The sequence below is a fragment of the Polypterus senegalus genome, chromosome 10, assembly GCF_016835505.1.
Source record: "Polypterus senegalus isolate Bchr_013 chromosome 10, ASM1683550v1, whole genome shotgun sequence".
In the NCBI taxonomy this organism is placed as follows: Eukaryota; Metazoa; Chordata; class Cladistia; order Polypteriformes; family Polypteridae; genus Polypterus; species Polypterus senegalus.
In genome coordinates, this window is record NC_053163.1 from 175,392,400 (window position 1) to 175,417,504 (window position 25,105).

The 25,105-nt window shown below is 36.1% G+C and overlaps 1 protein-coding gene across 1 annotated transcript in view; it reads right to left on the reverse strand.

The window, feature by feature from the left end:
* The window catches only part of abl2 (c-abl oncogene 2, non-receptor tyrosine kinase), a 59,750-nt gene that overhangs the window by 13,840 nt on the left and 20,805 nt on the right, over positions 1-25,105 (reverse strand). The window contains exons 2-7 of the mRNA XM_039767788.1: positions 17,242-17,412; positions 10,719-11,014; positions 9,122-9,394; positions 8,535-8,619; positions 4,507-4,684; positions 1,307-1,491 (exon numbers count right to left, since the gene is read on the reverse strand). Of these exons, the coding sequence (XP_039623722.1) occupies positions 1,307-1,491; positions 4,507-4,684; positions 8,535-8,619; positions 9,122-9,394; positions 10,719-11,014; positions 17,242-17,412 (1,188 nt within the window). The remainder of the gene's footprint in view (positions 1-1,306; positions 1,492-4,506; positions 4,685-8,534; positions 8,620-9,121; positions 9,395-10,718; positions 11,015-17,241; positions 17,413-25,105) is intronic.

Here is a 25,105-nt window from a genome sequence, read left to right on the forward strand (position 1 = left end):
GAAACTAGATTAAAAGAACTGGAGAATGTTATTTTTGCAATAGTATATAGTGCACTGGGAAAAATCAGTTAAAGAGTGCTTCCTAAGAATTAAATGAACATGAAAGCAAAAAAAGAAATAAATAAGAACCTCTATTTACTACATAAATTCATTGCAGTACATACAAAGGATTCAGAAAGTATTAAGACCATTTCACCTTTTCCACATTTTGCGATGTTGCAGTCTTTTTCTAAACACATTTAATTTCATTTTTCCCTACATTGAGCTGTACTCAATACACTAGCTTATGGTGTCATATACAAGAAGAATCCAGAATATGATTGCTGCCAAGGCTGTTTCAACTAAGTAAAGGGACTGAATACTTGTGTCAATGTGATGTTTCAAGTATTTTATTTTCAAAAATTTGCAAACATTTGAAAAATGTTGTTTTTGTTTTGTCATTCTGGGCTATCAAGTGGTCTTTGATGTGCGAAAAATTAATTGAAATGATTCTAGTATAAGGCTGCAACATAAAATGAAAAAGTGGGTCTGAACACTTCCTGAATCTACTGCATACAAAGATCAAAATGAACAGTTTTTCCTACAGTATTTTCAAGCTATTAACATTTTTTTTTATGGAATGTCAAGTGAAAATATGTAGTGTAATACCAAAAAATTTTTTTTAATTTCTGGTAGACAATTAGAAGTATACAGGCTACATTCAGATGTGTGTCTGTGTGCATTCCAGTGGTGTTGAGGACATTAGCATCCTCTTACTTTTCACATTCTGTGTAATTAATAAAGAGGTGGTTATTGAAAATATCCGAGATTAATATTGCTATCCCAAGGATCTCTTATTAACATGAAAGTAGATATGTTCAGGCCTTTGACTGTTGTAATTTAAAACTCAAAATGCTGAAGAAGGCCACTGTGACATCCACTTGTTCATGCTGCATTTGAAAACTTGTGCAGGAAAAAAGCAAATGTTATAATTTTTCCTTTTCTAATATAATTAACTACATTAGTTATATCTAAATTATAAATTCCATGACAAATATAACAAAAAATTAAAATGGTCAGTTGCTGTTGTATTGCTTTAAATTGTGAGCCTTTGAAATTAAATTCTAAGACTGCATAATGACTGCAACCTGAGCAAAATCTGATACATTACATAATTAGATTAGATAAACTTTATTAATTCCATGGTGAAATGTGATTCTAGGCAGAAATTCCTCAGAAGTACAATAAAAATACCTTTTTAAAAAATAAAGTTGTAATTTTAATGAATTTGCAATAAAATCATGACATGCCAAAGCTCAGCACCTACCCCACACATCAGATTTAATTGAGAAGGTGTTATATGCCAAGCTCTCTGGTGCTGTCCATTTTATTGGGAATTTAGCTCCAGCATGGGCAGTGTAGGTATCTCCTGTCATAAGCCGACTCAATCCAAAGTCTGCAACTTTAACCACATGGTTTTCTCCAACAAGGCAATTACGTGCTGCCAGATCCCTAAAAGGTAAAAGGCAAAAGCACAAAAATATAGTTACACAAAAAAAAGTAATATATAAAAGTTTATAAAGTAAGGAAGAACACAATTTTGTTTGCTTCAGGTCCTACAAATGTACAATTCTTTTTGTCTTTGAAGAGAGTAATTTCAAAGTTCTTCATAACTCTAGCAAAAAAGTTATGCTTAGAATTAAAAGAAAAAAGTTTCTTAATCAGCAATCATACAATAATCATAGCTGATATGAACAGTATGAAATCTATAATGCAAATTAGAGATGTTCCAAGAATCGATACTGCAGTCCTCAGTCAATAGTAAAATGCAGAAAATGTAACCGTACTTTTTTTCTTTTCAAAAAACAGCATCAGCAGTACTGTGTGAAAGTCTGTACCATGCTGATGACTGACTACGTGTGGACATATTACTATGGAAGACACAATACTATGTGATGAAAGTGAGTAAAACTACACCATTTTCTAAGTGGAGCGTCAGGGTAATGGGGAAAAACCTTGTGCACATCCAGAATTACGCATACAGGACTGTGGGAGAATCTGTACAGCAACAATGCTAGCAGCAGCTGTAGCAAGTAAAAATCAAACATTTCAAAGGAAGCGGCTATTTAGCCTATCTACACTGACTATGAAATGAGCTGATATATTTGTTAACACCAAAATAATTTTTTGTATTTTGATGCTTCAAACCACACAACATGTCTCTCTAATAATAGAACATATATGACTTTAAGAGAAAAATATTGCAGAGACAACACAATTACGGCAATGAGGGCAAAACAGCATACTGAATAAGAAACTATAAATGCTGAATTTGTATCAGTCATTTAGTTCTTGAAGGCAGACTAATTTCCATGATTACTAGTACACTCAGACCTCCTGTCTTCAAAGGTGGCACATGTGCCTCTCATGAAAGAAAACACCCAAGCACAGGCCAACAGAAAAACTTTACCTCATTTATTCGTAGCAAAAATACATAACACAAGTTTCCAATAGAAAGGATTCCAATAGTGGCCAATGCTAGACAATGGCAAACTGTTGGTCGAAAGTCCAGTGTTCAATTCAGAAGGTCTTTCCCAGGATACTTAAGTTACCTATTTATTATTTGTGTGTTTATTCTGGAAGTAACTATTTAACAATAAATTAAAAAATAAATGTGTTTTGAATTTTTTCAGTATATAACTGAATAACTGGCATGCAGATTACGAGTAACGTGAGTTTTTTTTTCTTCTTTACATTGACTTAACATCATTGGCCACTGTCCTGCATTGATCACGATTGGGTCCCATTCTATTAAACAATTTGTTACGTACTTTCTTCACAAATAAATAAGATTAAAAATGTTTCTCTGCCATCACTACAAACTAAACGGGGAATATATAAAAATAGTTTTGGGTGGAGTATTTCTTTAGCTTTATGTGTAATGAGGTGTTAAAAAATAAATTCCATTCTGTTTTACTTAATTTCAAGTAGTTTTAAAACTACTGGGTGCTTTAAGCATACAGAGTGATGGAACCAAACAAAAAAAATAATTAACCAAAGAAAGCAATGGAGCCTGAAGATTATCTGATTACGGTGGATTAGCTTGTTGCAGTTATTTAACCTGAAGTATAGTTATTATTTTTTGCATCAGAGTTTAATGAGATGGAATAATAGCTGAAACATTCTTTTAGGTTCTTGTCCTGATCGAAAAGTAGAGTAATCAGGAACACATTAAACATAGGGCTCAATCTGGAGGATAAAATAAAGGATTTAAAATTTGTAGATAAGGGGGATCCAGCAGTTTCCATAAAATAGTAATATTACCTCTGGCGGCAAGCCATCAGGGTCCAAAAAGTGCCCCATAATCATCGAATGATTAGCCTATTTCAGCTAGGATGAAGAGATCAAGGAATTTATCATCCATAGCAGAGAGTCTGGTAAGATTCAAGTTCTTCAAAAATGATTGTACAGAATGTGGTTTACAGCTTTTAAGAAGTAGCTAAGAATACTTGTAGAATAGAAGCAGTGGTTATCTGAAGGGGGCTAGTGGTGTAAGATCCTTATTTATTTTTAACAGCTTCAATGGATGCAAAGTAATCATATTTTTGAGGTTTTAATGCCAATAATTAAATAATTTTTGCACTGGACACATAGTACTATATGCAAGTATGATCCATCTCAGACTCAAAGTCTTTATTGCTTTAGAGGGCTAATTCAGGTCTGACTATGGAAATATGCAGTTCATTGTAAGTGGGATGCAATTCATTCAGAACCAACAGATGTTGTTCAAGTTCATTTATTTTTGAGCTGGAGCATATGGGTTTGATTTATGGCAAACCCCATTAGAAAGGCATGAATGGCAGCCTTTACAACCAGCCAGATGTATGCAGAATCAATGACTGAGTCGGAGTTTGAAAACAACAAAAAATTACTTAACATGACCAAACGTTTAGCACAAAGCTACCAACATCTTAAAGCATATTCAAGGGGCATGAGTAGAAAGCTCCAGAGTTAGAATTTAGACCATAAATTGGCTCTATGATGAGAGCGAGTTCCAGTTTTGGATCACACAATGAAACTCCTAGGTATTGACAGATAAAAATATTGTCACCCTTGGTTTGTGAATATTGGCATGAAAAACAGAGAAAGCCTTAGGGAAAGGTTTAAGTAGATGGAACAAGTCATACATATTCAAAACTGAAGTCATACATTATTACTTACACCTGCCTCAGTGTATGGGACTCAGTAAATAACCAAGTGCTCCAAATGAAGAACTATATTACATATATATACAATTACCAGTACTAGTTATGGTATGCAAATCACATTGGACAAAATTAACAAGAACATTATTATAAACATTTTTTTTTTTTTTTTTTACACTGGGTGGTTCATCCAAGATTATTCCTATTAATTACATTTTTATAAATAACCTGCATTAAAAATCAACTTAATACGAGCATGTATTTACTAAAAATAACAACCTTAGTTTCTTCTCTACAAAACTTCAAAATAATGACAACACACCTGTGGATAAAGTTTTGCTTTTCCAAGTATTCCATTGCTGAAGATATCTGAGTTGCCATGTATAGCAGCACCACTGCATTGACCTCCACACGATTGCACTCCCGTAAATAATCCAGTAGGTTCCCATGTGGCATGTACTCAGTCACAATGTAAAAGGGAGGTTCCAATGTGCAGACACCTGAGTAAATGTACATCAACATTATATAAAAATAATGTAACATGTTTCCTTGCTATTTTAACCCTGTAATGTAAACCATTATTGTTCAAGATACTGCACATATTGTGTGTGCGCGCAACAGTATAAATTATTGTTACAGTACACTTTTAAAAGTGTCTGAAAAATGAAATAATAAAATCTTTCAAATGACATGTTGATGTGAATGTCCGTGATTCAAATCTATTATCTTGAGGGTGCTAAGTGGTCATCTACTGCACCATCTGCACAGACCCGTGACAGAGCATCATTACCTTTACTTTGTACTGACTGATGGTTGGGCTTCAGCAACATTTAATTGTGGAATGTTTTATCCTTCAGTTTTATTCTTGAAGAAGGCTATCTTGTTCTGTTACACCTTCTGCGAAAGTGTTAATGGGATATGTGGGCTTCAATCTTCACACATCCTACACTTTATGTCAACATTATGTCATTATCACTGTAACATTTGAAAACATTTTCTGTTTTAGCTGTGTGTTCAGCATTTTTTGCCTCACATTTCCTCTGTCACTCTATATTTACAAAGATTGTTGTAGACACGGAACACACGTGAAATATATGTATTTCAAATCACGGTATTTCATTGCCTATATAATTTCTTACAAAAGCATCACCAGATAAACATTTCAACAGACTTGAACTGTGAGGATTGGCGCAGGGCTGACTGAATAAGGGTTGGGTTGGTATAGCAGGCTGCATTCTACTAATCTACACATGTGCAAAACAAAAGCGGGCTATTAGCGCAGTGATTAAGGAGCTACAAGCTTCTTGGTAAATGTCAAGAAAATTTAAGTAGGTAAGAGATAATAAAAAATAAAAAAAAAAAAAAGTAAGCTTCAGGGTTTCTAATGTTAACAGAGTTGTGCATTCCTAATCATATCTAATTATGCTCACTTCAATCCTACCCTACAACCACACCCATCCATCCTTCAAACAACCTCAAAGGCTGCACTTTGATTTTAATTTCCTACTAGGAAGCTTTGCTCCCTGCTCGCCAACCCCCAGGACTGCGCTATGCGCCAGGCATTTCACATTTCTGCCGCTCGAGTATGTGGATTTCACTTTCACCAAATAACAAATGTTTTAATTCTTGCGGATACGGCTCTTCATTGGGTAGAAACACTACTTTTCCCTGATGGCAATACGAATTAGACAATCTACAAGTTTCGACTTAAAGTTTAAATCCAAACAAGATATTCAATCTGTTTTCGCTGTTCTGTTATTTCACCGAGTAATAATTTCAGTTTGTTTGCACTAATTCGATCTTTACTATCATTTTTTTGAGACTTACGAATTTCAGCACTTTATTCCTAACCTGCTCTGCCTGTGTATCATGCCAACGTTTTTGAACCTCTTTCCGACATTCTACTTTGTCATCTACTCTTTGTCTTTTATTTCCGACTCCGGGCGTGGTTAAATCTCTTTATTATGGGACTTGAAAGTATCTCTCTGAAAAAGTCACGTCTCATCCCAGGATTTTTATATAATAGAGAGACTTTTAATCATGCTCCTTTCTGACTTCCAGGGTGGGGGGTTGGAATACAGGAGACAGCGTGATTAAAAACCAAATAAAAAAATATTTTTTTGGCCTTTGGTGGGGGCTTTGAGCATTATATTTTGAATAAGCGACTAGCTGAAATGCCTTTTTTTCTCTCATATGCTCACAACACAATGTGAGTGGTGTTATACAGTGACATTCGATCAGGGTGAGGGGAATCACGGAATCTTCGCTTAGAACTTCAAGTGGTGCAAGTACAGCATAACAGTATTCACAGGTTATGTCAAGAAACACTGCCTGCACTCTAAGCTGAAGCTCAAAGAGCATTGATCAGTGAGCTAACATAGAAAGAACATACAGCAGACAGCATATGAGGATGGTAATTGAAAACATTACATTAGGATTTGTTCCTGCCTTACACCCTGTGCTGGCTGGAATTGGCTATAGCAGACCCTCGTAACCCTGTGTTAGGATATAGTGGATTGGAAAATGACTGACTGACTTTTAAAACGTAAAACGGCATGCCGTGACAAAGTTATACTAAAAGCCGTACTTGCAAATCAAGTGTAGCAACAAGTGCATCATTCTCAATAGAGTCAAAACCTTGATCAGAATCTGACTCACACTTTTTGTGTGACTACGCATAAAAATGAGGTGTCACAGAAGCAATTTATTTCTTTTACACACAGCTGTGACACGTAATATGAATTACTGATCAAAGACAACTATATATCATTAGAATGTATACCTATCACCTTTCTAATGGTATTGAGTCTTTCACCATATATGGCTTAAAGTAGGTGAAATCTTTGATAAAATCTGATTCACTCATTTGTGATGCACTGCTTGCTTTGGTGTATACAAGCACAAATTGCATATTTTAATAATTACAGAGACTAGACAACATGGAAACTTATGATTTATTTTACACCCTTGTGTATGTAAAAATACCATTATTGCTTTTGATTGACTTGTGAGTTTATTGCAACATACAAAAACAAATCTGAAATATGGATGAGATCTACCGGCAGGACACCTTGTGCATATATGGCTACCTGAAATGAGAAATGTATCCAACATGAACTTGAAATGGGAGTTTTATAAAATGTCCCTGCTTATGCCTGGAACTATTAAAATTAGAGTCAGTGTCCTATTAGCAAAGGTTAGACTAATCAGGGAAGAAACTGGAAGGATAAAAAATAGTTGTTTACAGTTTGTTACTTTAGAACTTCAAAGTTTTAGTCATTAAGTAAAACACTATGTATTGGCATCACTTTATTGATCTAAATCTCCACATGACACTACCGGTAGTAGACAGTACAGCATCTTCGAATAAGGAAGACTATAAATTAAATCAACCATTTTTCAATCAAAAAAAAAAATCACAGATCGGAACTGACCATAAAAATCAGAATTGATATCCATCTAGAAAATACATATTTTACAATATAGTAAAATTATTTTTCAATAAATAAGAAATTTAACAATTTTAAATATTTTTAAAAGAGGTGGATGTCTAAAACGATAAATATAGTTTAATAAGAAGTGAATGTGGTCTTTTTGCACATTACTGGAGTACTGAAGTCAAGCGACCACAAATAACTCACTTTGCCTAATTTGCTCACCGAACATTAAAATCACAGATGCCCTTGCATGTTTCCCTAGTAAAAATCCACACAACCAACTTGCCAACTCAAAATTTACCAGATGCTCACTGTGTATGCAGCTTCATAAGGTGCTACAAAGTATAATCATTTTTCTTCATATGACAGAGCAAGATATAGAAGACAAGAAGATATGGAAAAAGATGATCTGCTGTGGCAACCCCTAACAGAAGCAGCCGAAAGACGAAGAAGATGAATCCACCACACAAACAAACACAAAAAACATGCAAATATGCATGAATATATATTACTAATCGAATACAAAAATAAGACAGAATTAGCAAATTTAGCTGCAGTTTTTGACAGTAAAACAATCCAGTCAGAACCGTTTCATTTATTAATTCAGTATCATGTTTTCTACCTTAATTATTGTACATAAACAAAATCATGAATCAAAAAGAATACTGCAGTTAAAATGACAAATGCTGTAATTTCTTTTTTCAGAAAGTAAACAGCTCAAAATTTGTTGAATTAAAAGCACTATGAATGCTTGTGAGAACTATTGTAAGTGTATTTTTTATTGTATCTGCATGTAGTCAAAAAACATGTTTTAAAGAGGAAAAAACTGAAAATATGTCTGTAGATACATTCAAATTTCATGATTAAAGAATTTTGAAATAAGTTAAATAAAACAAAAATATTTGAAACAAACCTAGCAGCTGGACCAAGTTGGGGTGCTTGATTTCTTTCATGACTGATGCCTCTTTCAGAAACTCTTCTACTTCCATAGTGTCTTCCTGAATCATAAAACACAAAACGGTGAAAAATAAGTAACTTCAAATAAATACATTCTTGATACTTGAAGGTTAAAGGAAACATTCTGTATTCTTAAAAGTTGAATATATAGGATTTTCCATAATGAAATTATGTTTTTAATATTTTGAAAGATATCATACCTGTCCTTGCAGTTTAAGATGGAGTTCAAAGGACATCAGCCCAAACATGAAAACCAAAGAATTAAAACTTACAATTTGCCAAACCAAGAGTTTTATCATTAATTTATGTGCATCTTCACACATGTCAATTAAGGTGAACTGCACTGGAGGTCTTTTAAAAAAAGTCATGTTCATTTTACATCTGTAATATTAATTTTTAAAAACCATAAAAATCTTAAAAAATACTCATGTGCTAAAGTGTCAATTATTCATGTATGTAAAATTGTGGAATATAATAAAATCACTTTAGTACTTTAACAACTACAATGAGCAAGATTAAAAGTAAAACTTCAGAAACTCTTACCTTTAGTGTTTTGACAGCAACAGTAAGGTTGTATTTTTTCCATACTCCAACATAAACTTCACCATACTGGCCTCCTCCCAACTTGTGTTTCATAGTGATGTCTGTGCGCTCCATCTCCCACTTGTCATGTATGGGTGACACACCATACACAGTGGGTTTATTACATTTAGGGGCTGGGTAATGTAGTGTTGTGACCAATCCATCTGCTACTGTGGAATGATGATGTACCAGCTCAGCTAATGTAGTAAACCGACTCTCTGAAGTAACATAAACCTAACAAAAAAAAAAGATTACAATTTTTTACAGTCTTACTTTGATGGTTTTGTAAAGATTCTGATGGTTCCTACATAAGGAGTTATTAAGCACCCATTAAGAAATAAAAAAAGCTAATATTGTGATTGTTACATGGTGGAAGATGCTATTTACTACAAATCATTTTTACAGGAAGTGGCTAAACACTGAGCCTAACATGAGAAAGGAACTTTTCAACCAATGTACTACATTATTAATATGGGTCTTAGAACACTGCATTTATGCTTCATTGTACATTTGCACCAACTTCATTTTTTTGTTTTCAATTCCCTAATGAAAAACACTGGAATCTTTAGCAGGCAGGTTGTTAAATGGAAATGGAAAAACTGCTCGTCACTGTTAGTGTAAAATGTTTCACTGCACAAATAAAGAAAAGACTAAATAAAAAATGCCTTGGTGGAACCAATACATGCAAAATTCTTGCTCCACGACTCCAGTATGCAGGGTTCAAATCCCATACTCAAGTCTGTGTGTGGAGACAGAAGCTAGGTTGGGATGCTCTCATTCCATTTACATGAGATTTTATCAAGAGTGCAGAGATTTTAATCCCACATCACTATAGACACTCATTATCAAAGAATTTAAAATTTGTCCCAGCGAGTGTAGATGTAAGTTTGGGCCCCTGCAATAGACCGGACCCAAAATCCTCACTTTGTCCATGGTTAATATTGCCATGACTAGATCCAGCCCCACAAAACTGTGAAATGGATTAAAAACAACTGTGAATGTTATGAAAGTTCTTTAAAACAATATCACAAAGTTCTGTTCCTGATGACCAGCTGGAGTAGCAGATGTTAGTGATACATAGAATTTTTTTTCCTACCCAAATTAGGGAAGACACAACAACCAATACACTTTTAAAACCAAACAGAAATACAAGGGTAAGTCAAAATGTATCTATGGTCATCTTTCCTTATATGACAAAGAAGAGACCCAGTGTTATTTGTTTCTTGTGAGCTGGATTTAACCCCAACATGGAAACATTTTGCCTTGGTGAAAAGTTTATGAAGACACTGAAAAGTTCAAGAGTGAATGTGTAAGTGTGAAAGAGGAAGAAAGAGCAGTTCAACTCTTCAGAGCAACTGCTTACCATATCGAACGAGCCTCTGGCAAATAGGCATGTAATCATTAGGGTAAATGTATTAATAGCCAAGAAGATTAAGTGAGGTTCTGTATTCATTTTTTTTTTTATATCTTGCAAATACTTAGTGATTTATTATTGTAGAATACCTAGGAAAAAAACATTTAATTTGCTGCTTTAAATATTAACAGAGTGGAGCTTTACCTTTCCATCAGAAGCTGTGTTAATACGATAGTGGTAGACTCTGCCTTCATAGCGCAAGGAGATAGAAAGCTGACCAGGGCTGCTTTCACTCTCCCGAACCAGAAAGCTGCCATTTATTAAACTGCTAAGTAGATACTCTGCAGCACTTCGGGAAACAGGCCCATGGTACCAGGAGTGCTTCTCCAGGCTGTTAACAGGAGTGATATAATTACTGGGCACCCACCCCTGCCCATTCTTGGACCGTACTTCACTCCATTCACCATTCTGGTTGTAGCCAAGCACTCGCAACTTTTCCCCTAAAAGTAAACAAAATGACAAAAATATTTAGAAAAATCTGCATAAAAGAAAACAAAGTGGTAGGATATAAATATACTAATGAAAAAATCACTCTATTATAAAAATAAATCCTGTCCTGAAAAGCAAAAGCAAGGCTACGATACGTGATCTTTTTGGAAGACATTTAAAAGACCCGCGAGACCAAAGAGACTTGCCACGGTGCATCTCACAGGGACCATAAACATGAGACATTGTGCCAAGAGATTGACCCAGGACCGTCTCACGATGAAGTAGAACATGAGATTCTTGCAAGACACGCCCTACTTACAATCTATCAAATAGGACAATGGGGCAGCAAAACATTCAGTCTTGTGAAGGATTTGAGCACATACAGATCCAGGGTCTCAGGGCATATAAAGCGTATAAGGACATGCAGTATGTTATAAATAAAAACATCGACGAATAAGCGAAGAAGAAATCAGCATGGAGAAAAGAGACTCAAAAGCGTTGGAAAGGAAAAAGAAAAAATAATCTACTGTAGGTGCAAATTCAGAAAATAAGGCAAGTAATTATCAGCCCGTAACAAGTGGAAATTAAACAAAGCATGTCCAATTGGGCTAAGAATTAAAAGACAGAGTAAAAGACAAAGTAGAACTTCATAAAGACATTCACAAACGTTGGCGCTATACACATGTGGAGCAGATTATAAAACCAGAGCATTCGAAAGGCTCAAAAAAAAAAAAAAAGAATGCATGATTCAAATGTGGAGAAAGTTAAAGAATATGAAAGTAGGAAAATTAGATCGTATAAAAAAAGAAAGTAAAGATCGCAGTAGCGCAAACAAACGGAAATTAATATTCGAAAAAGGGAAGATAATCACCACGGACCAGGTGTCATTGAAAAAAAAGCAGGACAAGGTGAGGTCAGAGATAAAAGACAGAGTAGAAGACAAAGTGAAAAGTCATAAAGAGGTTAAAAAACAAAAGGGCCAAACACCAGCAGAGCAGGTTAGAGATGATTCAGGATAGGTTTCTCTGTTTTGAATTTCAGCACAGACAAAGCGATCTATATCATCAGCAGTTAATAATTTTTTTTTGCAAAGTAACCAATAAATGCATGTGAGGTAAAACACGTTTTTGAAATTCTCTGACTTAAACTTCAAAGCCTTACAATATTTACATACTTCTGACATATCACCAATGTCCATATATTCGATCTCTATTTGCCTTTTCGTTGCCTTTTTGCGCTAATGTGAAGTTTAGTTTTGGACACTTTCATTTTTTTGCTGCTTTCATATTCTGTATCTTGCTCTGCATGTGTTTCGCGCCTACGTTTTTTTGGATTTTGAATTCCAGTTTTCAGTATCTCTAACCTGACAAAGTCATTAAACACATGTCTCATTGACCTCATTTAAAAGATTCAGCATATTTGGGCTTGAAAGATTCCAAATATTGTTTTTACAGAAGTTCTGAAATAAAAGTGAAACTAATGAAATAGCAACAATTCAAAGAAAAAAAAATCTTAAAAGTGTGTCTGGAAAACCAAACATGGGGGTTGGCGAGTGAAGCAAACAGGGGGCGAAGCCCCCTAGTAATAATAAGATTACACAGCTTCTAGGCATAACTAATCTAGGTAAAAGTTTCACCGTCTCACTGGATTATAGCTATTGTCTTAGAGCACGTATTTTTGTCTCATTGTGTTTAGCCGTGTTGAATTTCCAAAAGAAAGATTTCCACCTACCGTTTACAGGAATGAATATAGTCAATACACAAGTATATATCTGCAAAACACCTTTGCAATTTATTAAAACATACCACAAATTTATTTTGCCGACAGCAGTCTCTCCTTTATACATGCCTTAGCTCAGCTGAAAATGCACACCAGGCTTAAAATCAAAGCATTCTGATACCAAGTATAGCTTTTGCTTATTAGTTCATGGAAATTTTCTGTTCTTTTTTGATCCTGTGCTGTGGCAGCAACTGAATGAAATTGAGGTTCTCACTCTGTGGGAGCAGGTAAGTCTGGTATTGGACGTTTTCAAAAACTAACAGGTACAGGCGCTTAATGATTAAAACTAATCAACAGAAATATCTGTTAAAAAGATTTTACTGTTAACATTATCAAGGCTAAATGATTGTTTCAGCCCAATTACATTACCAAGTTAAGGTTCAACTAAAAATGTTGCATAAACAAAATTTGTAGCATTTTAAAATTCCCACTCAATGAACATATTAATCAATACCGCTAACCAGTTGTAAAGTAGAAGGGTCAAAAATGCATGTCATTTATGTCAGTGGCTTTCCATGCATGATCTTTTTTGCCTGGTTTCAGTGCATACTTAACCTGATATGGTCTTGCCTACTGGTTTGCTTCTTTGCAATGGTGATTTAATTGTCCCTGAGTGATAAAAATGCACTGCAAGTAAAAAAATGCAAGGTGGAGAGTGTGAGGCAGGTATAACAGACAATAACATTGTATAATGTTAACGTTTACCCCCTCGGGTGGAACTGAAGAGTTGCATAGTGTGGGGGAGGAACGATCTCCTCAGTCTGTCAGTGGAGCAGGTCGGTGACAGCAGTCTGTCGCTGAAGCTGCTCCTCTGTCTGGAGATGATCCTGTTCAGTGGATGCAGTGGATTCTCCATGATTGACAGGAGCCTGCTCAGCGCCTGACGCTCTGCCACGGATGTCAAACTGTCCAGCTCTGTGCCTACAATAGAGCCTGCCTTCCTCGCCAGTTTGTCCAGGCGTGAGGCATCCCTCTTCTTTATGCTGCCTCCCCAGCACACCACCGCGTAGAAGAGGGCGCTCGCCACAACTGTCTGACAGAACATCTGCAGCATCTTATTGCCGATGTTGAAGGACGCCAGCCTTCTAAGGAAGTATAGTCGGCTCTGTCCACTCTTGCACAGAGCATCAGTATTGGCAGTCCAGTCCAATTTATCATCCAACTGCACTCCCAGGTATTTATAGGTTTGCCCTCTCTGCACTCAGTCACCTCTGGTGCTCATGGGGTCCATGAGGGGCCTGGACCTCCTAAAATCCACCACCAGCTCCTTGGATTTGCTGGTGTTCAGGTGTAGGTGGTTTGAGTCTCTCCATTTAACAAAGTCCTTCATTAGGATTCTATACTCCTCCTCCTGTCCACTCCAGATGCAGCCCATGATATCAGTGTCTTCAGCAAACTTTTGCACGTGGCAGGACTCCGAGTTGTATTGGAAGTCCGATGTATGTTGGCTGAATAGGACCGGAGAAAGCAGAGTCCCCTGCGGCGCTCCTGTGTTGCTGACCACAATGTCAGACCTGCAGTTCACAAGATGCACATACTGAGGTGTGTCTGTAAGACAGATCACAATCCATGCCACCAGGTATGAATCTACTCCCATCTCTGTGAGCTTGTCCCTAAACAGCAGAGGTTGGATGGTGTTGAAGGCTCTAGAGAAGTCCAGAAACATATATTTTACTGCACCACCGCCTCTGTCCAAGTAGGTGAGGGATCGGCGTAGCATGTAGATAATGACATCCTCCGCTCCCACCTTCTCCTGGTATGCAAACTGCAGAGGGTTGAGGGCATGGTGGACCTGTGGCCTCAGGTGGTAAAGCAGCAGCCGCTCCATGGTCTTCATCACATGTGACGTCAGGGCGACAGGTCTGAAGTCATTCAGCTCACCAGGACGTGATACCTTTGGGACTGGGGTGATGCAAGATGTTTTCCAAAGCCTCGGGACTCTCCCCTGTTCCAGGCTCAAGTTGAAGATGCGCTGTAGAGGACTCCCCAGATCGAATGCACAGGCCTTCAACAGTCGTGGCGATACTCCATCTGGACCCACTGCTTTGCTGGAACGAAGTCTCCTCAGCTCTCTACTTACCTGGGCTGCTGTAATTGTGGGTGGGGGGAAACTCTCTCCTATGCTGGTATCAGCAGAAGGAATGTCTTTGTTTCTGATCTCTGTTTAGATGCTTTACACTTTTTTTCCATGAAGAATGATAAAAATGTCGAACAGTAATAATTCTTTCATTATTATTATTTGAAAGGATGCCATCTGTTTTCCCTTTTGGGAAGGAGTCTTTTAAGACTTGTTTAGGATGGTAGCTGCAGCACGTGCTTAATTATGCATGCAAATAAGCCAGGGGTCTCCAACTCCAGTGCTGCAGAGCTACTGTGGCTGCAAGTTTTCATTCTAACTCTTTTCTTAATTAGTGAGATTTTGCTGCTAATGAACTATTTCCCTTTATTTTAATTGACTTTTCTTGAGACTCTGACCGATGAATTGATTAATTTTTCCTTAAACGACACCTAAACATAAATTTGATGTGAAGTGAGCCAACAGATGACCAACTAAGTTGGGGCCTCAAACTCCAACCAACTTTACTTCATTCAGTTTCTTAATTTGAAGTCAATTCTCGTTGCTAATTAACCCTTTATTTAATTCCATGACGCTCATTCTGCCATGGCAGATATTTCCAAAACAGTTGAATTTCTTTTTTAAGAGTGCTGACAAAATGTATTGTGGACCTGAGCAGATCAACATTACTGAGGCCTTCATCTTTCTTTATTTTCAGTTATTGTTTGATGTGACGCAGGTTGTTCTTTATGTGTTGGTACATTTTGTGTCTTAATATTTTTCAGTTGCCAATTAACGAAAAAAGAAATAATTAAGTGGGCTGAGTCTTAAGATGTGTATCAATTAAAATTAAGCAGAGTCAATTAGCAACAAAATCTGACTGGAGCTGGAGACTCCTGAAATAAGTCATGCAGCACAGCTCACATGGTTCAGTGTTATATAAAGTATCTGGTGGCAGTACTCATAATATTCTCAATATGGTCAGCTAATGTATCCTTCAATAAGAATAATGCACTTTTTTTTTCTTTAAATTTATAAAATGCCTGCTGCAGCTCTGTGATATCATGCTGGACTTTAAACCACCTTGGGATGCATGGCAAATTTACAAGAAAATATGTGGTGAATTTCGCTGATCAATGCTAATCATAATCATACCCTTAACTTATTAGCTTCATGCTAAGAATTATGCCCATTTCTGAATCTGGACAAAATGATCTAATATCACCATTAAAATTGCTGCACATTTCTGTCCATAATTTCTTTTTCTAAATCATGTTGCCAAGACTGTTCTACGAGACCTGTAATGAAGATGAAAGGGCTTTTCAGATAATATAGTCTGGTACAGCAGGAGTATTTTACATGCAAACAACTCAGCATGTCTAAACACTTCCTTAAAAATCAGACAGCATAATACATTTAAAATTGAAAAGCTCTAAATTCTTTGCACATGGTAAAGTAAGGCATCATTTATCCTATGAAATATGTACCTGTGTGAGTTATTTCAACAAAAGCTTGCTATCAAATGCATGCAGCTCAGCATATAATACACAAGAAAAAAAAATCCTGAATCTACAGTTTAAATATTTGCTTACAACACTTAATGCATATCAGGGTGCAGTAGGTATTTTAGCATTTAAGAATATCTTATCTCATCATTTAAAAAACCCTTCTTCTGGTGAAGGTCATGGCTATTTAAAAATATTCTTGTCCTACTGTAAATGCAACCTCATACATGTTCAAAGCTGAATTAGTTTTGCTGGTCGTATATTCACTACAAGCTTTGTTGCCTCTCTCCACAGATTGCTCGAAACTACTTAGAGAATGGAATGACAATTGTGTAATGAGTCATTTTCTTTGTACTGTATAACATGGATTAGAAATATATGGATTAGAATAAGGTGAGTGCAAAAGTTAGTAACATTGCCAGCCTTTGTTGCTCTTTAACGGAACAAACTCTGTGTAGGTGGTCAAAATTAACTACGTGGACAGACTTTTCTCTTTTCTCTCACTTCAAATAAACATATTAACCCTAATACCCTACATGATGAGATAATTCACAAGTACAAAAAAATATGACAGTGTTGAGGTAATGCATTCGCAGAACAGAGTGAAAGCACAAGAAATAATACCTAAGATTATTGCTGGAATAAACCTCATATCTTTACTATATTGCAGGAACATGTGCAAAATAATGTATTTCTAATATCACACCAATACATTAGAAGCTTTTACTAGACTCGTGTGAAAACCCTCTAACACAAAGTAAAAAAAGGATACAGTATTGAAAAAACCAGAGACAGACCAAAAAAAAAAAAAAAACACTCCATTAAATAATTTAAATTCGCTAAAACGAATTAAAAACAAACAAACAAAAAAAAAAAGTCTAGAATAGACAGACCTAACCTTTGGTGATGCTTAACGTGTTGTCTCCACTTGCAACAAAATCATAAAGTGCGACAAAGAGGTTTGGGTCACTCTCTGTAGCTCCTAGAAGATTCTCCTTAGAGCTCCATCGGACAGCTTCCGTCAGTGATTGCGAATCTACATCTGTGCCAAATGGTCGATGCAGGGCCTCTAGAATAGAGAGAACCACAAGAAAAAAAGTTAAGAAGCACATCACTTCAATGCTGCTTTAAAAACAGCATTATACAAAGAAAACAAAGCATACTAAGAAGGAACTTTGGAATAACTATGACCATTCACTTTCCATTCTTCTTTTCTGGTAAGTGTTGCAACTGACACATGCTGGGTTTAACAGAAAAGGCAACTTTGCCTCCAGCTCCTCATGAGAAAATCCCAGGTGAGTGATGTAAACCCTCCAGGATGTTCTAGGTCTCCCCCATGTATTCTTCCAGCAGGGTGTGTCTAGGACATCTTCTGTGGGAGTTGCCCAAAGGGCATGCAAATTACATGCCCAAATTCATCACAAACTTGCTCCTCTTGATGTAGAGAACGAGAAGTTCTACCCTCAGGTACTCTTTCCCTTTGCTGATTATATGTAATTTGTGCTCACCTTTCCGCCCACAAAGTCATACAAGTCACCTGTAAAACCTCGAGAGTTAGAAACTGTAAAACTGTAGAGTGCTAAATACAGATGATCAGAAAAACTAAGTGAAAAGTGCTATCAAAAATACTTACATTTGGTTTTAAACAACATAATTTTAATGTTTTATTTGGGAGGGCGGTGCAACACTGACTGTATGGTGCAGTGCATTCAGAAAAATAAGAAACTTAGTACATCGTTATCAGTTACTTAAAACACAGATACAATTTACAAGCTTTACTCTTTGGAAAGAAATAAATAATTTAGTTATGTAACAATTAGCAGTGTTCTAAAATCCTTGATTGTCATTTACCACATAATTCACATATAGTTTAAGAAAAAAAAAAGCAGTGCAACAAAAACAAAATCATTAAGTAAAGGTACAATTACTGGATGTCAGAAAGATTTTACTCTACTGAAAGGGCACCTGGCCACTTAAGTAGCAAGTTATGTACAGAGATAACAAACCATAATATTAGGGGTTTTATTTCAATACAATTTCAGTATTATTTTAATATTATGACCATCTTCAGTGGTGCCTAGGAGGGTGTATGTGCACAGCCTGATCTGAAGGAAACTGGAAAGGGTTGATGCTACAGAAAGGCAAGGGGTAGGCCTTCCCATTGCACTTTGATTTCCAAACTGCAGTCTACCCGGTAGATAGCCCAATATGCAAAGAATACCACAAAGACAGTCAGTACAGGCAATAAGAACTTGAGGACTTGTGTGTGTGTGTGTTATATTGATTAGATGTAGTCTATATTAGGTTGCTTTCTTTCCACTATTGCTTGCATATTTAGACAGTTTATAAAAGCACTGATTATATAAATACAGTCATATGAAAAAATTTTGAGAACCCCTCTCAGCCTGCATAATAATTGACTCTACTTTCAACAAAAAAGATAACAGTGGTATGTCTTTCATTTCCTAGGAACATCTGAGTACTGGGGTGTTTTTAGTGAAGCAGTATTTAGTTGTATGAAATTAAATCAAATGTGAAAAACTGGCTATGCAAAAATTCAGGTCCCCTAATAAGTTTGCTGATTTGAATGCATGTCACTGCTCAGTGCTGATTACTTGCAACACCAATTGGTTGGATGAGCTCGTTACGCCTTGAACTTTATAGACAGGTGTGTCCAATCATGAGTGGTAAAAGGTATTTAAGGTGGTCAATTGCAAGTTGTGCTTCCTTCCCTTTGACTCTCCTCTGAAGAGTGACAGACAGCATGGGATCCTTAAAGCAACTCTCAAAAGATCTGAAAACAAAGATTGTTGTATGCAAATGCTCATTTAGACAAGCCAGATTCGTTTTGGAACAAAGTGCTTTGGACTGATGACACAAAAATTGAGTTATTTGGTCATAACAAAAAGCGCTTTGCATGGCAGAAAAAGAACACAGCATTCCAAGAAAAACACCTGCTACCTACTGTCAAATTTGGTGGAGGTTCCATCATGCTGTGGGGCTGTGTGGCCAGTTCAGGGACTGGGGCCCTTGTTAAAGTTGAGGGTCTCATGAATTCAACCCAATATCAACAGATTCTTCATGATAATGTTCAAGTTGAAGTTACGCAGGGATTGGATATTCCAACAAGACAATGACTCAAAACACAGTTCAAAATCTACAAAGGCATTCATGCAGAAGGAGAAGTACAATGTTCTGGAATGGCTGCCATAGTCCCCTGACTTGAATATCTTCGAAAATCTATGGGATGATTTGAAACAGGCTGTCCATGCTCGGCAGCCATCAAATTTAACTGAAATGGAGAGATTTTGTATGGAAGAATGGTCAACGATACCTCCATCCAGAATCCAGACAATCATCAAAGGCTTTAAGAGGACAGCGTCTAGAGGCTGTTAGATTTACAAAAGGAGGCTCAACTAAGTATTGATGTCATATCTCTGTTGGGGTGCCCAAATTTATGCACCCGTCTAATTTTGTTATGATGCATATTGCATATTTTCTGTTAATCCAATAAACTTAATGTCACTGCTGAAATCCTACTGTTTTCATAAGGCATGTCATATTTAAAGGAAGTTGCTACTTTAAAAGCTCAGCCAATGATAAAACAAAATTCCAAAGAATTAAGAGGGGTTCCCAAACCTTTTCATATGACTAATTCAGATGTTTCTAAAAAATACAATTTTTAAATTACACTACAGATATGTTTGCATGTTAAAAAGATATTTTGATTTTTTTAGTTAAAGATATTAATGAATCATTTAAATATATGTAAAATAACCACTTGTTTAAGTAAAGCTTTAAAAAACTATACAGGTATCTTTAAATGAATTTCAGATACCTTTAAATAATTTCCTCTTTAGACATGGATATGGAGGAGTATTTTCTTCATTATCCAAAAACAGAACTGGATTAAGCATGAGCTGAAATGACAGAATTAAACTGCACCTTCTCAGCCTGCACCCATCTAAGCTAAACACATAGACAAGTACACACAAACCTCACCTGGGAATGACAGTGCTGTATTTGAATTTTTGAAAATGTCTGTTTATTTCAGTAGGCTATTTAGAAGAAAAAAAAAGCCTCTCATAATATCAATTAAGAATATAAATAGAATATACGTGGCCATACCACCTGCAGGCTGCTGCTTTCAGTTTCATTTATCCCTTTAATGATTATGTGGCATTAGGACTGATGTCAAAGCCTTTCATTTCTTGAACCTCAAGTACACTGCTAGGAGTCTTTTCACCTAAGGAACATTACAAATGTGTCAGCTGTTACATTGAACTATTCCCTAAATATATACAGGCTCCAAAATTATTATGTTAGCTTAAATGATGAGGTGAAAAGAGATGTGCTTGGGAGTTCAGGAAAATGTGCACCATCAACTACAAAAAGTAATAAAAGTGGTCTCTCAGCTTACTGCCTGTGGAATTTAGTTTTATTACGTGCTTGAGAGATCACACACTTCAAACAGGCTGCAGCTGATCAAGACAAGCACTACTTAGTGCCCATTCAAAAAATATTTTCCCCTTTTTATAGCACCTGCACTACACATGTTCCTTAACCCCAGGTGTGCTACTGCTCACTTCTACTGAACAGCATCTGTTACTGTAGAACTGCCATTTTTGACTCATTGTGTGTGCATTTTGAAATAATTTAAAGGAAAACTCCACCCAAAAATGATTTTTGTTTTTAATGTTACCTCACATAGTTTGTATGTAAGATGGCTGACAAAATAGAAAAAAAAAGCAGCCTTGAGGTAACATTACTCATGTTGCATAATCCATGTCAGTAGTCCATTTGTATGTTCAAAACATGAAAAACATCTAACTACTGCACTCTGAAATGAAGTCAGGACTCTTTTCCATGTATGTTTATCATATCATTTACCATAATAGAGCACTGATGACAATTGGTTTCTATCATATTATAAACTTTATTCTGTTTATTCTGCATAAAAACATGAGGTAAAGAAGTCCTTCCCATCACTACACACTCCATTGGGAAAGTAACACAAATTAAATATGATTTTTGGACAGAGTACTCATTTAGCAAAACACCTTCTATAATAGTGCCACTGTTTTGACACATAGTGATGTGCGTGGGGATCAGGAAAACATATGCTTTAGACAGTTGTGTCAGCAACTAAAGAATCCATACCTTTCAGTATCACAGTGGAATAAAAACTGGGCTGGGTATTGGCACTGATATACCGATTTGAGTCGATTCTGATTCACAATGCCTTTATTCAATTCAATATCTATTTTATCTTGACTGAATTAGCGTGAACTGATATATGTGAAGGCACCTACTTTATAAAACATCAATATCTTGCAAAAAATATAAAATAATCAATAACCTATTTGAGTTTAATGAATCTCCATGAAGACACTCTTCAACTAAACTGTTAGCCAAATTTATTCCCTAATTAGACATTTAAAATAACCTTGAATTAGACTAAATTAAAGATACAGTGGGAAGACTTGTGTCTTTCTATAATTCTGCAACTTACACATATCTTCAGTTGCTCAAGTGTTGCAGTCGCGTTAACAAGTCTCGAAAATGTGTCCTCATAGTTCCTCCTTAAAATGAAGATCTAGAGCTGATGCTTGTTGACAGTGGCATTGGATGTATGGAACATAAATGAAAAAGAACAGGCCATTGTGACTGATAACACTACTGATATGATCTGTACAGTACAGCTAATACACGTCGGCTGCTTTGCGCACAAGCTCACTTTGGTATTGCAGGCTGCTCTGAAAATTCCAACAATTACCCATTTGCTTTGCCTGGCAAGGCACATTGCAAATGTTTTACACCGTAGCAGTACACTTAACCATGTGCTCCCGGTGTGACTGGCATGCATCACACTTGTCTGCAACATATCGGTCACAGGTGCCAAGTCATTTTTTATGTAGTAACATCTGATAGTCACATAAGAATCTACTGCCCTGCGTGTTCACCTGTTGTAAGTTAAGGCTACCATTTCTGCAGACCTGAGAGATGTGGTGATGCTTTGATCAACATCTTCATAAAGCCTAGGTGCAATAACTTTACTCATTTGTTTTCTGTTTGGTATAGCATACCACAGTTCAAAAACCTGAATCATTCGCTGAAAGCCCTCGTTTTCAACAACGGTGTAGGGTTTCATATCTTAACAATATACAGCAGTTTTTCTCTGTAATTTATTGGGCATGAGGCATACTGAATGGCAGCTTACTGCTGTCTGCCATCCCCAGTGTAGATTGTTTAGGCTCTACTCATTTAGATATCAATTGAGATTACATTTATGGGTGACATCAGGATAAATGATTTCTCAAATTTGTTGTGTTACAACAGTACTTAACTTCTGCATGGCTTAAATATCGCTTTGCTTTTAACCAGTGCTTTACAGATGCACCGTTTGAAAACATGAGTGCTTTTTCTGTAGAATGCCTTAACAGGTGCAGTAGCGACATCTACTGGATCGGATGCCAAAAACAAAGATAAGCAAAAATCTACATACTGAAAAATGCACATACAAAACCTACGTATGAAATACTATTCTTTCATGTAACATTTTTGCTGATCAATATTATGCTATATTCCTTGCTTTACCTTTTTTAAACATTCTTGCTTTTGTTTTCATTATTCCTTTGAAAAAAAATATTTTAATTATGGGTTCTACTAGGAAAAAATGCAGATAACGGCCTTTCTTCATAGATAGTTTCCAATTTGCTTTCTTGGTAGTGTGAAGCGTCAAGTTAAAAACTGTTTATGACATATTCTTCTAAAACAGTATATATATATATATATGAGTTACCATAAAATGACATTTGAGAACTTATAATTGCCTCATTTCTTATTCTATCCATTTTTGTAACTCCACACATCCATCTCTACATTCTCATTTCTGCAACGTCTAAAATTCTCCTGAGCTCTCTTTATTGCCTGTGTCTCAGCTCCACACATCATTGCTGGTCTTACTATTGTCTTAAAAATCTCACCTTTAACCTTTGCCTTAATTCTTTGATCACATAATACTCCTAATATGGTCTTCTGTTCCATCCACACTGTACTATATTGGTTATCACTGCATCTGCTTTTAGATCTTGGGCTACTACTGATCCTAGATATTTAAATGTATTCACTTTCACAGTAGCTCTCCATGCAGGCTAAATTCTGAATCCTGGTCATTATTAAACCTCATATATTCTGTCTTCCTCTGATTTATCTTCAACACTCTCTCTCCTAAAACCCTTCTCCATTTCCATAGCCAAAAATGATATTACAATATATTATTTCACATCATTCAGTACTAATAATTATACCAATTTCCTGATTCTCACTGTTGAATTTGAATATTTAGAACTCAGAACAAACCAAAAGGGTTTCTTATTGAACATTAGGCAATTTCTGTAACAACCACCAGATGTATATATGTACACATTATAAGACATGTATCAGATTTCAAGGCATCACCTTTATCTTAGTGAATCAAAAAACAAACACATTAAAATAAATTGATTGTAAATAATAAAAGATATACAAGGTATCAGTCTCAGGGTGAACAGGATAATTTTTTCCATTTGCAAGTTTTTGGCTAGATATACTAGTCTATCGACTGTGTCCGCCTTTGAGAAACTCTGTGCCATGATACCATCTGTGCTGAAAACACAATCTGAGTGAGACCTGGAGGTAAGGATGCAAAAGCAGCACTTAATCAGAACAGTCAGTATGGTAAAGGATCATTTCTGGATCTTCCAATATATTAAGAAATATAGCCAAAAACAAATAGTTAACATGAAAGAATATAAAATTATGACGGTACTACAATTATTTTTATGTAGAGTAAATATGTGCTCTACAAGAGAAGGATGATTTTCAATTAAAATGCAAAGCACAAAGAATCAAAGATTCACTAAGGCTGTATTTTATTTTAAGCAAATAATTGAAAATTAATACACATATGAACAACCAAAATTGGACATTAAAATGATGTGATATTCATCTCTTTATATTTATATAAATATATATATATTTACATACTGTCATGGTGAAAAAGGAGCTGAGCCGTATGGAAAAGCTCTCAATTTACCGGTCGATCTACGTTCCTACCCTCACCTATGGTCATGAGCTGTGGGTAGTGACCGAAAGAACGAGATTGCGGAAAAAAGCAGCAGAAATGAGTTTCCTCCGCAGGGTGTCTGGGCTTTCTCTTAAAGATAGGGTGAGAAGCTCTGTCATCCGGGAGGGGCTCAGAGTAGAGCTGCTGCTCCTCCGCATCAAGAGGAGTCAGATGAGGTGGCTCGGGCATCTGATTAGGATGCCTCCTGGATGCCTCCCGGGCATGTCTAATCGGGAGGAGGCCCCGGGGAAGACCCAGGACACACTGGAGGGACTATGTCTCTCGGCTGGCCTGGGAATGCCCCGGGATTCACCCAGAAGAGCTAGAAAAAGTGTCCGGGGAGAGAGAAGTCTGGGTATCTCTTCTCAAGCTGCTGCCCTCGTGACCCAACCTCGGATAAGCGGAAGAGGATGGATGGATGGATGGATATTTACACACACACACACATCTTTAATGGTTATCTATTTACAGGTGTTCACTCACAAAAAAAAATTTATATTGATATATATATATATAAAAATTTATATTATATATATATATATATATATATATATATATATATATATATATATATATATATATAACCTCATAATACATAAAGTATATGTAAAGTATCTTATAAGAAATGTACAATAATATTAATACATTTCTGAAA